General features: G+C 40.7%; 1 protein-coding gene and 1 long non-coding RNA gene across 6 annotated transcripts in view; one reads left to right on the top strand and one right to left on the bottom strand.

Moving 5' to 3' along the window:
• LOC136829416 (uncharacterized) overlaps positions 1-6,083 on the top strand; it is a 69,296-nt gene extending 63,213 nt beyond the window's left edge. The window contains exon 3 of the long non-coding RNA XR_010850375.1: positions 5,854-6,083. This is a non-coding gene — a long non-coding RNA (uncharacterized lncRNA). The remainder of the gene's footprint in view (positions 1-5,853) is intronic.
• The window catches only part of LOC136829404 (interference hedgehog-like), a 291,106-nt gene that overhangs the window by 12,920 nt on the left and 260,631 nt on the right, over positions 1-17,555 (bottom strand). For 3 of the 5 annotated variants that reach the window (XM_067087926.1, XM_067087944.1, XM_067087934.1), the window contains 3 exons: positions 16,843-16,981; positions 16,261-16,449; positions 13,839-13,996 (listed from right to left, as the gene is read on the bottom strand). In XM_067087926.1, coding sequence (XP_066944027.1) covers positions 13,839-13,996; positions 16,261-16,449; positions 16,843-16,981 — 486 coding nt within the window. Of the gene's footprint in view, positions 1-13,838; positions 13,997-14,343; positions 14,362-16,260; positions 16,450-16,842; positions 16,982-17,555 lie in introns of those variants that run through there. The other 2 variants (XR_010850374.1, XM_067087955.1) reach the window with 2 other exon arrangements.

Here is a 17,555-nt window from a genome sequence, read left to right as displayed (position 1 = left end):
ATCCTTCCTCCAGGGAGTTTCTCCACTTCAGCCTTGGGGGGGGGGGTCAGTTTTCCAGTTCAAAGTCTTGTGCTTCGGCCTCTCAACAGCCCCTCAAGTTTTCACGAGAGTATTTGCCCTGGTTTCATTGTGGGCCCACTCCCAGGGGATTTGCCTTCTCAGATACCTCAACGACTGGCTGGTCTTGACGGAGTCTCGGGAAAAGTTCATTCAAGACAGGGACCGTCATCTTCAGTTTTTTCGCAACTTGGGCATCGTGGTCAATTTGGAGAAGTCGCATCTTGTCCCCAGTCAGAAGATTCTTTACCTGGGCATGGTCACAGACACAGTCTCATTGAGGGTTTTCCCATCAGAGCAGAGAATGGAAAAGTTCAAGGCTGTAGCTCAGTCCTTCCTCTTCCAGCAGTCCCAGCCAGCTCGTCATTGGCAAGTGATGCTGGGTCTGTTAACCTCCCTAGGGAAGTTGTTCCCTCACAGTCGTCTACATCTTCGGTCTCTGCAGTGGAGGCTGAAAGAGTTTTGGTCCCCTGCAAGGAATCCTCCTCATTTTTTAGTTTTGCTGTCGCAGGAAGTAAGAGAGGACCTGTCGTGGTGGTTGGACAACAGGAACTTGGCTGTAGGGGTTCCTGTTCATTCTCCTCTTCCTCTAGAGATCCTCCTCTTCTTAGACGCCTCGTGCGAGGGTTGAGGAGCTCATTTGGAAGGTCTTGTAACATCCAGAGTGTGGACTCCACAAGAGAGGCAGCAGCTTCACATCAATGTTCTAGAGCTCAAAGCTGCCTTCCTAGCTCTTCAGCAGTTTAAGGAGAGGGTGATGGGGCACTCCGTGGTACTTATGTCAAACAACACCACATTGGTGGCCTATGTAAACATGCAGGGGGGCTGGCGTCATGCCAACTACACTCCCTGACAGTGCTCCTTCATCAGTGGGCAATGGATTGTTCAGTGGATCTCTCTGCCAGGTATATCCTGGGCAGGAGGAACTGTGGGGAAGACCCTCAATAGACCTGTTCGCAATGAGGTTCAACAGAAAACTAGAGGTCTTCTGTTCCGTGGCTCCAGATCCATTTGCAGTGGCGGAGGATGCTCTGCAACACCCCTGGGACAATCTGGAGGTTATGCCTTCCCTCCATTTTACCTAATCTGTCAAGTTTTGGGCAGGGTAATGGCCTTTCAGAGAATGACCCTAGTTGCGCCTATGTCGAATGGTTCCCTGATCTCCTAACCCTGCTGGCAGAAGCTCTGAGAGAGATTCCTCCCTGGCACAACCTTGTGTAAACCCTACTTCAAGAGATTCCACCACTCAGTAGAGTCCCTATCTCTTCATGGCTGGAGACTATCCAGTGTCTCCTCAGAGAGATGCTTTTCTCGCAGAGCAGCATTGGAGCCTCAGCCATTTACCAAGGCAAGTGGGCCGTTTACTGTGGTTGGTGTCCTCAATGGGGTCTCTCTCCAATCGGAGCTTCTGTTCAGCAAGTAGCAGATTTCCTCATTTTTCTCCGCAGAGAGAAACAACTTTCCGTGACTTCCATCAAGGGCTACTGAGCTGCCTTGAGTGCAGGTTTACGAATGAAGGATGTTGATCTTTCTTCTTCATGGGAGATCTCAATGCTTCTCAAGAGCTTTGAGCAGTCTTGTCCTCCAAAAGAGGTTAAACCACCCAGTTGGGACGTGACTTTGGATCGTGCGTCAAATAATACTATGACTCTTAAGATGGTTTTCCTGCTGGCTCTGGCCTCCCTGAAGCAAATTTGTGAACTCCATGGCCTATCCTATGATGTTGAACATATGAGGGGTTGGACGTCCATAGCCTTCGAATTTGTCCCTGAATTCGTGGCTAAGACCCAAAACCCCTCGTCATGATGACATATTTGATTCCTTCTCAATTCCGTCTCTTAATGATGTTGCTGATAACAATACAGACGAATTGCTCCTTTGCGCTGTCTGAGCACTATTCTGCTACCTGAAAAGGACTCGCCATCTCTAACCAGTGCTCAAAACTTTTCCTTAGCACTGGCAGGAATAAGAAAGAAGTGTCCAAGAATACGATCTCCTTTTGGCTTTGTGAGACTATCAGACAAGCCTATGGTTCGACTTCATGCTCCAGTCCTAACACAGTACAGGCAAGAACTCATGATGTTAGGGGGCTAGGCCCTTCTTTGGCATTTAAAAAGAACTAGTCTGTTCAAAGGATTTTGAAGGCTGGCATATGGCTTCGTCAGACCACCTTTGCTTCCTTCTATCTGCAGGATGTTGCCCACAGGTCCTTGGACACTTTTTCCCTGGGGGCCAGTGATGGCTGTTCAACAGGTTGTTTAACTCACCCAGTGCCCCTAGCAGGACAGTGCAACTTTCCTAAGACGATGGTATGAAAGTGAGAATGAATGGGATGGCTGATCTCTTTCTATTTCCTTTCTTTTCTTATTTACTCGGTGGGCGAAGCAATCATTCCATCACGTGCTGGATCTGGTCTGATGCAGGTGAGACTGCGGCCTTTTTTTTTTTAAAAGTTTTGCTTATTCTTACACGAATATAAAACTTTGGCAAGGGGACAGAGGATTGATAGCAAACTATTGGTGGCCACGAAGGTTTGTTATCTGCACATATAGTTCTTTACCTTCTCCTACATTGTCTCATCACGTACGGATTCCCAGAAGTCTCACTGATAAATAATCACTTAATGTCAGAGGCTTTGGTTCCCTTCCACAGACTTCTGTAAGCCAGGAAGAGTTACCAGGTGTGCTGAACCTCCAGTCAGTTCGAGACTTCTTTTCTCCCTCCAAAAGTGAGTCTATCCGTAAGTTAAGACCCAGATTTGTTCCGCATATGAACAAATGACGAATTTATTCAATCAATTTGTATTTTTCATAGGCAACAAACCTGCGGTCTTAACTTATAAGGTCCACCCCTCAATCAAGTTTCCTGGGATGGAAGAAACTGAGGCGTCATTTCTTTCGATAAATACATGAAGGAAGTTGACAGTTGCCACCTTGGCCTATTGGCCTACCTAGTTGCCACCAATTCCTTGTTTGTTATTTTTACTGGTTTCCAGCTGGCACTAGAAGAATTATCCATAAGTTAAGACCGCAGGTTTGTTAGCTATGAAAAATACAAATTGATTAAAAAATTTGTCATTTTATTCTTATAAAATACAAACCTTTGTCTTTTATGTGGAGACTCATAACTTAGGCAGGAAATGCAGTACAGGCAGTCCACGGTTAACGGCGGGCTCGGTTAACAGCGATCCGGTTTTATGGGGCTTGTCTAGTGACGAAAATTGGCAATTTTCGGTGCCAAAAATTGCCGATTTCCGCTTATCGGCACCGATAATTGGATATTGGCGCCAATACATACCTACCAGAGGCGCCGATAACCGAAAATCGGCGCTTTTTGGCACCGATAACCCCGATTTTCGGTTAGCGGCGATTTTCGGTTATCATCACACCCTCGGAAACAGAACCCCGCCGATAACTGGGGACTGCCTCTATTAGCTTCCCTATGCATGCAGGGAAGGGTGACATCCACTTGTAAATCTGGGCAAATATAATGCTGAGAATGACAGGGCCCTGTGGTAGAATATGGCTTGCATATAATCTTGCTCTAGGAAAACTTACCCAATCAGAAAATCTTAGATAAATATGCTCTGCATCCCCTCTCCCAAGAGGGAATCAACTCCATCTGCTGACAAAAGCCAGAGACTGGAAGTTCTGTTATGTAGCTAACTTGCATCTGGCCCAACATGTGAGAATCCAGTTTTTGACTGCTGGATGCAGAGGATAATAAGAGAGAAAATGCCAGTCATCTTTCTTTCACCTAAACTTTCACCACCATAAACCTTAGTTGAGATGCTAATCTGTCTAAAGTGTAGCGATACAATGTGTTGAGTTGTGGGCAATGTTTCTCTGGCAGAAAAGAAGTAGAGGTGGTTCAGTCATGCCAAAAACCTGCCCTGAGTGCCTTGATACCGAAAAGCATTTCTCAACTAGGGACAAAGCAATATCCCTGTCTCTGTGAATCCTAACTCAGTTGGTTCCCTTGCCAGGTTACTCATATGCCTTCTTGAAGATTTCCAGAAGCCAGAACAAGATCTGTCAAGACAGCTCAGTGTGGGGAAACGTTTGGCCAAAGCCTAATGTTCCAGAAAGGCATAGAAGGAAGGCTGTCCTGGAATGCCAGAAGACCATGAAACTTTTAGCAGCTCCATCTTCTGGGAATGTCTCAGAGTAATACTAGCATAAGCCAGTGAGAAAGGGGCTGAGGTGGGGGCAACGGGGATGGCAGGTGCACTAGCAACAGCAGTAGCACACACAAAAAGCCTGTTGATTATCACCTAGTCTGCATGTACCTTCAACTAGCTATTCCAGAAGGTGTTCCATATAAAAGAGAAAGATTTCTATTCTCAGGTAAACAACTGTAAAATTTGCATAACCTTCTCACACTTCACAAGAACTTTTGGGTCCTAATGCACCAGCGATCCTCATCATGGCCACTAAAAGTAAAGCTTGCTTCTCATTTATAATTTCAGTGCTTGACAATGTTCAATTTCTCCAGTTTAGAAGTGATTGGTAACTGTCCTAAGAAAGAAATCCATTTACCAGATTTTCCTTTAGGTCAGGATTGACTGACCTATATATGTCCTTGCCTGAGTTTCTCAAACACCAGTCCATATCTTTCAAATCAAAATAATTTGAATCATTTGTACTTATGCCTTGCAAAATGATGCTCCAAAGTTTCTGTGTAATGCCTTGCAAAATGAAGCTCCAAAGTTTCTGAGTACAGTAACTTCCTATCCTGTCAGTTTCCAGAGAAACAAAAGGTTCCCTTTAGCTATTATTCTTTGTAGTCAGGATCACTGTTGCAGTAATCACAGGTCATTATAATATTACCAAAAATTTACAGCATTTCATAGCATTATAGTCACAATGCCTCTGGTAAGATGTGGGAAGCCATACTGTAAAGTAACAGCTATATACTGAGCACATACTGTGCTGGGGTAGTAAATACTGTATAGAAAGGCTTGTCAAGTCCTGTAATAAGGCTTTTCCAGAGAAGTCTCTTTTATGTACAGTATACACTGAAAGTCCAGGCATTGAGGTATAACACTGGATTAGAAAATTTGCCCCAAGATTAAACTGGTTAGGTTATATATCTTATTAAATGTAGAACCATAGTTCAATTCATCACTAGAAAGAGACCAAACCCCGTAATGCACATAAACAGATAAGTACTCACAGCAAAATATGTGTTTAAAAATTAAGTTACACAGAAGAGATAATCATAAAAATATATACCAGTGTTTACATACACTTCAGAAACAGAGAGCAGCTAAATGTTTATACATTACATTTAAATATTGCTAAGTAAATTGTCATGTAACAACAAATAAACTTGGCTTGGTCACAAAACTTGTCGTGGTGAAAAAAATATGTGCTTAGGGACAATTTTCTTGTATGACTTGCTGTATGTTAAAAATTATGAAATACTGGTTTTGGTGTTACTCTTAACTAATTTTACTTCATCAATAATCTTTGAAAATTTAAAACAACAAAATTATGTTGTTAGCAGAATGATGCACTGAAGTTAACCAGGAACAAAAATTACTTTTGTAAATATTTTTTAAAAACACGAACAAATTATTTTGCACCAAATAAAGTACTGCATATTTCATTTCTAACGATATTAATATGTTAATTTTATTTATGTCAGTTATTAAATTCAAATAGTAACTCAAAGATAATTATGTAAAAATTTGTCTTATTTTCAATTTTGACTGTTTGATGATAATTCTCACTGAATAACACTTGCAGAGCTATGCAACATCAAAAAATTTATGGTTAATATTTTTCATTTCAGACAGATGAAGACATCAGAATCTTGAGGAATGGATTTGCATAACATCATATGATTTCCATCTCTGAGACTGGAACAGTGTTCAAGAGTGAGACCACTTCGCAAATTAGCTGGAGCACTCTCACAAGCAGGGAATGGTCCAGCCATCACATATTTATTACTTATTTATTTTCCAGAGGTGCTCATTTCTGTTGCTAGTCGCTTGGACCATTCTTAAAAAAAAAAAAAAACAAGAGCTCTCTAATTCACAGGGCCACAGTTTTTATAGATTCCAAAATTCTAGATGTATCACAACTTTTTAAGATAGGGTACGAACCTTTACAGTTATTGTATATGGATTACCCTTGGCAAAAACTGGTCTGGTCACTGAAGCTTTGTCACAAGGTAGTTAACTAGTGACAGACAAGTGCGATGTTAGGTGACCCACTTACTTGGTACGCAGCACCACTTTTTCCTTTGTCATCAGGGACGAAAGCAGGGTTGGTTAGAGATGGGACTTTAGGTTTGTAAAGCTAGGAAAAATGTCAAATTTCAATAAATTACAAATTTCTTCCTAGGTAAACAAAACCAGAGCCTTTGATATAGGAGTATCTTTCAGCATGAGCTGGAAACCAGTCAAAACCTGGTAACAAGGATAACAAGGGACTGAGGGGGGGGCCAGTTTAGGTGGGACTAAACATAAAAGGCTTTATTTTGTATGTTTTGGAAAAATACAATTTGTTATTCAAAATTTTTTATTTGTTCCAACAGGAATACAAACCCTCACCCTTTGTATAGGACTTACTTCTTAGGTGGGAGGTCATTCTGCTTCAACTGACTAGAGCTGAGAACCACAACACAACTGCCAAGATACCAGTTGCCTTGCAAGCAAGGCAGGTCATGACTCCTGAATCCTTACTGGTCAGGAGGAGTAGTTGGCCAGAGTAGCAGGGCCCTTTCTAAGGTGGGAAGAGGTTACTCAACTAAGGGACCATTTGGAGAACCATGACCAAACTGCTTTCCAACATGAAGTCTCCTGTGGGGGAATATATGTCAGGAGGGAGTTTGGTCCTGATAAAACCCAAAATTGGGTGCTGAACTAACTCCACCAAGTCCCCTCTTCCCCTTGGTATAAGAGAGGACAACGGAGATTCCTCCAAGTTATTAACAGGCAGAGGATGCCCAAGTGCAGTCACCTGTACCCTGCCCAACTCCAGAGTGTACTTCAGCCCAGATGCTGCTCTTGAAAGGGGGAGTAGGGATGGAAATGGAATTCAGTCATTCCACTTTCACCTCCAGACTTTCATCAGGCTCAGGTACATTGTCCAGAATGGAACACAGGTGACTACACAACTTGTCAGACATCCATCACAGGTCATGAAGAAATAGTGTTTGGGACCTAAGAGCAACATACTTCCGGGAGAAAAATGAAGAGGGATTCCAATATGTCAGACTCAACCATCATTACCTGGAAACCTGATAAGTTCAACCGAACAGTGGGACAGCCTAATGCCCTTGACTTCGAGATCCCTCTCATGGGAAGGTAAACAACCTCAGAGGAGATGATGGTCTGAAGACCCCATATGAAGCCAAAATAAGTGTGCCTATTCAACTCTTGTTTAGTGTGACTGGTACTCATAAAAAAAAGGAACACTCCAAAGCTGGGAGTGGATGACTTCAAATAGTTCTGAAAAGCACAGGCATGCAAAGCAGGATCTCAAATGGATTTCCACCTTACATTCAGATGGAAGAACTAAGGAAATTCAATCTCTTGCCAAGAGAATGAAACTTGAGATACCATTCCTACTGAGGAACAATGGAATGAGAGTGATCTGCACCCTACCAAAAGCTGAATGTTATACAGCAAACCAAGAGCCTTCACCAGTTACACACTGAGGCCAGGAAAGAACAGTTTAGTGTAAAGTCTCTGTCAAACAGAGGTATAGAGTCCTGAAAGAGGAGAAGTCTAATCCAATCAGACAAAGGCTGTACAAGGAAACCCTAGCCTTTATGTCACATACTGAAAGGGAACTGACTTGGCTAAGGTAAAAGGAAAAGTCTGCAATCTGCTGAATTCCAAGCAGAGAGATCCCTCTGCCTATGATGTTAAGCATAGAAGATGCTTTTACCCTTGATGCATGTTCGCTGAACCTTAATAGGTACGCTAACTCCTGTTCTACCCTGCGAGAAAACTCATTCTCTCAGGAGCCACTGAAGATTCCAGTGTAAGTTGTAGAAACTGTACCGTTCAACAGCAAAGGTGAACACGGGGCTGACAAGGAAAGATGACTGGGTCACTCTCATGGGGTCTCAACCAGAGAAACAGCAGATCGGGAAACCCCTCATTCGCAGATAAATGAGGAACAGACAGTGCCAAGTAAAGAAGAAGGGATGAACTTTGTTTATCACTCATTGAAGAAGTTATGGAAAAAAAACAACAAACACAATGAACTGTTTTACGAGAGATGGAACTCATTCCATCACTGCTCTAAAACCAAATATGTAAACAAAAAACCACTGTTCTCTGTAGTCCTAGTCTCTCTACTCATCAAGTACTGGGGCTCAAATATTCAAAATTTCTTCAATATTCAGGAAAGCATGGACCAAAATACCCCTGCACCCAGACAGTCACAGCTGATTTGAACTGCAATGACAATCTACTGTGTGGAATGCATAATTCAGACAACCCAATGATAGCAAACCATCCATCCACTAAAGCACCTGCAACGCTAAAAGAAGTAAAGTATGAGACATGGGTTATTTTTATTTGAAACTTAGTCCTGACAGTGGTGTACCCACTTGTCCACCACTGAGAGAATTTCAACCATTCTAAAAACCTGCAAAGTTAACCATGCTTTAAACCCTGTGTGAACAGTGCAGTACTGAGAGAATTTCAACCATTCTAAAAACCTGCAAAGTTAACCATGCTTTAAACCCTGTGTGAATAGTGCAGTACTACAGGCAAGGTGAACAAGAAAGGCGAACACCTGAGATGAAATTTATCCCAGGTGTGCACTCTCCCCCTTCAGATGTTTCAAAAACCGAAGTAATACCGAAGGTGGAGAGCAAGGAAAATCTTACATACGTTACAGTTACTAAAGAAAGCAAAAGCGTCTTAACACTCGCTTTTGAAAGTGAAGCAGTCAGAAGCCTAAATCAGTACTTCTGTGCTGTATCAGAAATGAATGCAAAGGCTCATCATTCAAGTGATATTAGATACCTCATCACAACAGATGAAATAAGATGACCTTGCCAAGGCAAACCGAGCACTTTCTGCTGGAACAGTAACAGTGCCATTACCTCCCTAATCTCATTAACATGATAGGCATGTGAAAGGTACTCTCTGCTGCTGAATTTCATTAAGCTCAGGTACTTTACCTGCTACTTTGGGATAAGGTTGGACTTCACTGATCACAAACATCTGTCTGTGACAAAAATGTGAGAAAATTTAGGGTACCTCACTAAGAAATAACTTACAAAAGGCCAAGGTGAACTAGAGGCAGAAAGTATGTAATACCCCTGAGAAATGTCTATCACCAGTCTGAAACAGCATCATGAACTGGTAGACAATTCTGCCTCGGGTAAAGTTGATGTACTTCCATGAGTTATGAAGAATAGTTATTTGAAAGTACATGTACTCAACCCTCGGTTTTCACAAAAGTACGAAGTCCTTTCTCTATGGTGAGTACTTGAGCCATGGCCATCAAAAAGACTAGTAAAAAACTGGTTTGTAACACAAACTCAAAAGGGGAGAAAGAGGTCAAACAGTCTCTAATCCTGGGTTGTGTTCCCCTAACAGGGACTCTATCATCAGACCAGGGAACTGGTGTTTTACTGCTTCTAATGCTGCTTTTCTCCAAAAATGCTCTTGGCCCTGTTGATAAGACCAAGACACATATGAATCTGGAGAAAGAAGTGCAATTTGCTCAGTGTATAAAGGATGGAAGAACAAGTCCTAAAGCAGAAGCCTCCAGCTATTCCGAAGAACTACTACGAGAATTGTTCTGCTCCCTGCACCAACCATTACAGGTAAGAGGTTACCTTCCACCATCACATTAGAGGAGGGGAATAGCCACTCTCATCTACCCCTCCATTATCTTCGAATTCAAACCTGACACTGCCAGAGGGCGACAGTAGAAAAAAGGAACTTTTAATTGAGGGAGAAGGATGGGCTGTACGTCTGCCCAACACCGAACAATTCCGAAGCAAGAGGTGACTCACCAGTGATTGTCGTTACAAGAAAAAGAGAGAGAAAGAATAACTATATCTCTTACGGAGAACAAAGTTCAACTAGTAGAACAGTGCTTAAGAGTGCCAGGGAGGAGAACACTGCCCTTTTAACTCCAATCGCCTCCCTCCAAAGGAGCTGCCTCTGCCACCTCCGGTACAAACACCTCTTGTGGTGGGGAAGACACATGGAAGATTTGCTGAAAACAAAGGCACTTCCTGACCTCGTAGATCAGGGCATTAACCTTCACCAGACACCACATACTAACTGTGACTATGCAACACACCCAGGAAGCACCTCGGGAGTATACCTGAAGGGTGCGTACTACAAGCAAAATAAACTCTGATAATTAATGCTCCATCGAGGTATGCAAGGAAAAAGCAAAGAACAGGACCATGCAGTCCTATCCTTGGCATCCCACACTGCTCCTCCCTCAGCCACAGGAGACCACCAGAACTCTCCTCCCAAGGGCACACTGAACTAGACAAATCTCTCATCAGAGACCATACAGGTACAGCCAAGTCGCAGTCAGAACCCCATTCTGACTTAAACACCACTGTCCTCTTGCTTTGAGATTGTGAAAACTGAGAAAGAAGGACAGAAAGAAGACCTGGCACCATTCCTCCAACTCCCCTCCTCACTGCACAGTAGCTGTGGCCACAAGAGGTGGAAGAGTTTAAAGAAAACTCTGTAGAAGGATTGCTTGGACAGCACACATTCTAGATAGTGCTAATGTCTCAAGCAAAAAAAATAATAAAAGTTCACCCTCACAAAGCTCCCAAAGAAGAACCCTCCCTTCCACCAGTACAAAACCAATCTGTAGACAGGGTACACGACTACGGAACAAACCAAGTGAACCCTACCTCAAGTGAGTCGTGCGAACCCCTTTGTGTACAACCCTGAGAAGTTGTGGTGAGAAGATTCACTCTGCTCACCTGTCCTCCACAATTGTTCGACCTTGTATGGACTGAGTGAGAAAAATATTGTACAGTATACTGAAAAATCACAACTGATGATAACGGCATCCTGTCTTGAGTCTCGACTACAAAACCTCAAAGGGACAGGATTGGAGAAGAAGACTCACCTCCCTCGTCAGGGACTGAAGAGTTCTGAGTTTCACACAGACTTGGGTATGAACAAGAACAAGCATAACCCATATACCTCCAAGTGCTGCATTAAGTAGTAGAGACCATGAAATTTGCCTACTCTCTTTGCTGATGCTAAGTTAGAAGAAAAGTCTTGATTGTAACTTCACCTGTAGTCTCCCTCAGGGGTTTGCATAGTGCCTGGGCAAGAAAACAGGATGAGTTGCATCCCCTCTGGAAAAATTGAGTCCCTAGGGTGGGCATAACTTCAAATTTCCTGTAGGAAATATCTACCAAAGAAGTTTAGAATGCAGTAATGACAATAAACTCCATGTCTTCTGTTTCAGAAGAGGAGAAAGAGAACCTCCCTATTGGACGCTATTTGTCAGTTTATGACAGGTTCCCATAAAGAGGGCAGGTCTTGGCATCCACTAAGACATAGCATTTCTACTGGTGGATCACAGGCATGGGAAGAAACCTGGCATAGTGACTAGTTGAAAGAAAACAGTCCAATCCAGAGAACAGAAAATCTACCTTCTCCAGGATGCCTCAGTCAAGTGGGAACCATAGCCACTGGAAGAATGATGCAGACTCGAAGGTGAAACCAAAGGTGTACGTGATGCAGGGCACCAATGCCAAGGAGTAGCCCTAGTTGGTTCTCAGAGACAGTATGTTTATAAATAAGATTACTTCATGGCAATGCCTCTCCAACTCAGTGGGTTAAAAGTACGAAGGACTATCACAGCCAAAGACAGCTCGAGTTGTATTTCCTACTAGAATAGAGGGAGACACTTCCTCCTGCTCAGGGGATACAGTAAACTCCCTGTATTGGCGGTCTCACTGTCCGAGGACTCGTGTATTCGCAGATTTCTCTGTGGAGCGTATCTACCCATTATTCACGGAAAATTCATCCATTCGCGGTATTTTTCACTGAGAAATATTCACTCACTACTGTATTTTCATATAATTTTCATGACTAAATGCACTTTTTATGATGAAACTATTAAAATACTCAGTTATATGCATTTTTAGAGTTTTTTTTTTTTGTTAGAACTGCCTATTTTGATAGTTTAAAGTGTTTTTAGAGGGTTTTAAGTATTCACGGATTTTAGCTATTTGCAGGGGGGTGCAATACGCATCCCCCGCGAATATGGGGGGGTTTACTGTAGTGACAAGTGTTACAAATGAGTTCAAGACACTTAGGTGAGTCACAGCCCTAAGGCATGAAAAGTGATCAAACACAGTCACCATATGCCTTGAAAATGAGAGCACAGTAGCCCGGCTGGAACCACTGCCCTATTGATGCAAGCAGGAGAGCACACCACCTGTCCTGAGTAGTCCACAGGCCAGAACAATCCTGAACCAAGTGCACTTTGAATCAGTTGAACTGCCATCAACCAGGTAGTGCAAAGGTTGAGGTAACCCTGGGCTGCACACACTCTGACAGCTGAAAAGTCTGATTTAATGCCATTCACAGGAGTCTGGCCTTGCTTGCAATGATCATGGGCTGATTACAAACACACCCCAAGATGTGCTAAGACAGCTGTGGGTAGCTATAAAAGCCTGTAGTCCGCAAAGGTGCAGGCTCCTCCCTATGTGCTCCTGCAGAAACATGAGCATGGGAAGAGTCAAGATTGCTCTTCCACTCCCAAAAAGTATGTGCAGGTTACTGGGAGCAACCATGGTCCTGCACTGGGGGCCAAAGATGAGTGAACCCATCCAACAGAGATCAGTCAAAAGTAGATTCATGTACCAAAGCACCAACATAACCACAACCACCTGTTACCACAAATGGATGCTGGGATCAGTCACTTCTAACAGAAGAGCAAACAGCCGTCAGAAGACTTCTGGGCCTTCTTGTGAAGGGCTTCCTTCTGAGCCTTCTTCCTATGTTTCTGTCAATCCAAAGATGGAGACAACTAGGCTCGGAAGGGGAAGACAAATTTAAGTAGGGAACTTTTAGTTGAACACAAATGATCCAGGAAAGCATAACAGAAAGGATCAACAGACTGCCCAGAGATGGCTAAATGCCTTCAGCAGCTCCTTCGTCTCCTGGGATAGCCTCAAGAGTACTAGCAAGGCTGGGGATGCAGGAAAAGAAACAGGAGTGAATCGGTGACTGTCTGGTCAGTTTATGCCTTCCTCAGAAGGGCTTGATTCAAGGCACGCCCAGGACAAGGAAGCAGTGATACCCAAGGTGTGATCAGATGATGCCTATGGCACCTCTTTGCCTTCTCTTCCATGACAGATGGTCAGTATGTCTGCACAGCAAGGCAGCAGAAGTAAGTGAGGTACTGCACACTAAGTTAGTGGGTGTGTCCCTTACACACTCATTCATGTGGCACTTGTTAAAGACCTTGCTACTTAGAGCTCCAATAACCAGACCAGTTTACATCAAAGGTAATCCATTTTAAAGACGATGGTTTGTATCATAACAGGAACAAAGAAATGTTATGCATTTTTTTATTTCTAACTGAGGTGCATAAAACTGATGCTTATTCAAAATAAAACATGAATACAGTATTCAAATTGTGTATTCTTCTAACCTGTCATTTATTTTAGTTGAAGGTCTGCCTTTTAGTACATTATTTTATTTGCATCTGAGTAAATAACCTGTTTGTAGATTAGCAAAATCCAATCACCAATGCTTTTAATCCAAAGATAAAATATCTATATTACAAAAAAAAAAAAAATACCTTTTCTCTCCCAACTGGAGTGACCACAACCCCCTGATGAGACAAATAGCCATTCTGAGTCCTTCCATTATTCTGATGACACTGAGGTAATGTATATGCAGCAGCTTCTTTATGTATGTGGAGAGAGGTGTCTTCGTACTTTGTTGTTCGGATATCATCTGTGAATGTGAATCAGAATTAGAAATAGTAGTCTTCAAAATTCAGTTTTCAATGTACACCCTTAAGTACTAAGTCCTATACAGAAGGTATCAATGCTTTATAATATAGCTGTAGTACAGTAGTACAGTACTGCAGAAACATGTAAGGCATTACACCTCACCAATGAAAAGTTGGTAAAAATGTCAAAAAGATATCCAAGTTAATAAGGTGGAAAATTAAGCCAATATTATTTGATAAATCTGAAAGTAAAAGAATAGTTTTCTATAATGACATGAAAAAATAATGCATAATGGTCAAGTTCTAGTGTTGCAGTTACAAATATAACAGTTATTTAATTGTCACTTACCTTATTCTTGGGTTTTTTCTATCAAGGTAAGCGTGGAAAAAATGACATAAAAAACCATCTCTAAATACAAACCTCTGATTAATATTTTTAAAGATTACACAGGTAAATTTATAATATTTAAATTCCTTACTTAGACAATGCTTGATAATGGGTTTAATAGTCAAACACCTGAGAAGAATAATAAAAGCACTCTTCCACTGAATTTTATAAGCTTCCTATTATAATTACCACTCGTTAGATGACTTATAAGACTTGGAATTTTGATATAAAACTTTTTAGAGAATCAGCTTCACCATTAACCATAACAATAACAATAAAAGATGTATATCCTTCACTGAGGTCCATGCAATTATTACTGTATACTCAGAGACATGGTCTGTTGTATGCAAGGAATTTAGCCTCCAAAGTAGCTTATGTCATGCCCTATGTCATTATGAACTGGTAGCTTAAAGATCCACTGCTAACAGCACTTCAGCTTGATCACACTCAATGATAAAACTTCCTATTGACAATACTATTGTAAACCATAACTGATGTGACAAAATTATGATGATTACTAAAAACTGGGAAAAATTATATTAATACTGATCCTATTTGAAAATTAGTTTCAGCCTAAAACTTTAGCCCCATGAACATTCAAGGGTTATGCAACTCTGTATATTCATATAATCATTTAGTTGCTGGAAATGATTAAGGTATAAGATCTACTGTACATCCCCATCTTTAGAAATGCTGACAACTTTACTGTATAATGAGAAATATATGCAGGTTTTTATGCCATATTGTATAATGAGAAATATTTTCCAGGTTGTTATGCCACTCTAGTAAATACTTGTCTTGCATCTTACAGTATCTAAAGGGTCTGACAACCAAAGACAATGAAAATTTGCCATGACTCTCAGTGCAAATGCATCCATGTTTCAAAAATTGTATCTAAAGTAAACAATTGTCACCTCAATGTAATTTTCTGCTACTGTATTTACAATACAGATACATTTATATGAAATTAACCTAAATGAACAATAGCTGGCCATGCAAGCTTCTGTAGATATTTAGGATGTTCATGCATTCTAGACAAAACACAAAGGCAAAGGTAAGGGAAAGACAGTACTGTACCTAAAATGGAGATGAAAGTACTAGGTAACAAATAAACAAATTTGTAGACAAATACAGTACAGCACAGACAAGAAAAATTGAGGTGCAAGACCAAATGTGGCCAGGAAGACTGTTCAACAGCCAGCAGCAAAGAAAATAAAAAACTTCTGGTAGAAGTAGTGAAACACTGAGATATCTCACTGGAAAAAGGATGGTGATGCTCTGGAAATGGACAAACTATCTTGAGAAAGATGTCTACTGTGGAAATATTCATGTAGAGGATGACAACACATGAGAGCTTCCAATACTGTTTTAAGCTATATTATGGTGTACTTGACAGCTTGTTTGTATGGATGATGTTTAAGCATACTCTTGCAAGCCTGTAACTTTTGTTTTTATGAGCCAGAATTACTGTATGTGCTGTAACTTTTTCTGGTAATTCTTGCTTACGTGCAACCAATTAAATGATATTCTTCCTTAATCAAAACAAAGATATTCTCCCTTAATCAAAAACAATCAAATAAGATTGGTTTATTATCAACCATTAACAGACCCACGAAGTAAAGGTTAACTATTGTGTGTGCACATGTAGGTCAAAATCATATAACTATGATATATTTTACCTACTCTTCTGGAATAATTCCTTTGTTTATATTTGTGCATTCATTCAGGTAAAAAATATTCCATTATAACATATACTCTCTCAACAGGACAGGAAGACATGATGCCATCACTGCATGCTTAACTGAGCTCACAATATGAGCAAATTGAGATTTAACACTTCCACTGATATGTTACTAACTGTAATATTAAAATTCATACCTTGAACATGTCTGTTTTTACAGGCATAAATTGTTGAGGATACAATCACAATTAGTAATAGAAGACCAATTACAGCCCCCAAGATAACGTATAAAATGAGATTGGAAAACAACACAGAGCTGTCATTCTTCTTAATGGACCTTTCTTCACCAAGTGCTACTGGTGGAGGAGTAGTTGTTGGAGTATAACCTAAATGGTAAGAAGAAAAAAGGACATTACACAACCGTAAGCTATTGAATTTAATTAGGCTAATTTACAGCATAAAAGGATCAAAACGGATTCAAAATGGTAAATGCTAAAATTTAATTTTGTAGATAAAATGAATTTTAACTTTTTTACTCAATAAACATTTTTAATGTAAAATAAGATGTGAATCATTTAACTGCTGATACACTAAAAAATAAGAAAAAAAAAAAAAACAAAAATTTTAAAGATCCCATGATTTTGTTTTGTTAACAAAACTCTTTCAAAACAAACATTTCAGTATTTTTACATTCTCTGTGACTCATAATCAATACATGAATAACGAGTAAAAAAAAAAAAAAAAAGACATACATTGGCACATCATATAGTTTTACTAACCTGCTACATTCTTTTTGTGTATTGCTGAAAATTCTGAAACTCCTGCAAGGTTGAAACTTTGCATCTTGAAATTATATGATACGTTAGCCTTCAAATGTGATATTACATAGGACTTGGCATTGGGGTCTAAGACAGTTACCTGTAAGGATAAAATACTTGTATATTGCATTTAGTTTAGCACTTAAGTCAGCTTCTGGGAAGTAAGCAACTAGATCCAGATTAATACATGTATATGGAAACTGATAAAAAAAACCAATTGAATAAAACCACAGCCAAGCACCTCATTCTGGACTATTTGACCTGACTTGACCTACATTTCATTCTATCTCAAATGTTCACAGATACACTTTTCTCAAGTTTTTTTTTAATTAGCCCTTTATTTTCTGCACGGTTGATAAAGTGAGCTTCACTATACCAAATATTTACTTACATCTTTCCTCAGACAGTGAAATCTGAATATGAGATGAGAAATTTCTCTTTTGACTATTTACTTTCCACCTTGTTCTGGTGAATCATCATCATAACACCCTAGAAAGACAAAATGCCTCTTTGTTGATGCTAGACTATTGGGGAAAAGTTTTTACTCCCACAAAAACCCCTTCCACTCTTTTCAATTGCCCTTCACATCCTTTCTAACTTTTCAGCGTTTCATAATTTTGGACAAATTCTGTATCAAGTTCATCCCCTTGGGGATGACTGGTATGTTATCAACA

Source organism: Macrobrachium rosenbergii, chromosome 4 (assembly GCF_040412425.1).
Source record: "Macrobrachium rosenbergii isolate ZJJX-2024 chromosome 4, ASM4041242v1, whole genome shotgun sequence".
NCBI lineage: Eukaryota > Metazoa > Arthropoda > Malacostraca > Decapoda > Palaemonidae > Macrobrachium > Macrobrachium rosenbergii.
Note: the sequence above shows the minus strand (reverse complement) of the source record. Positions and strands in the feature narration are given on the sequence as shown.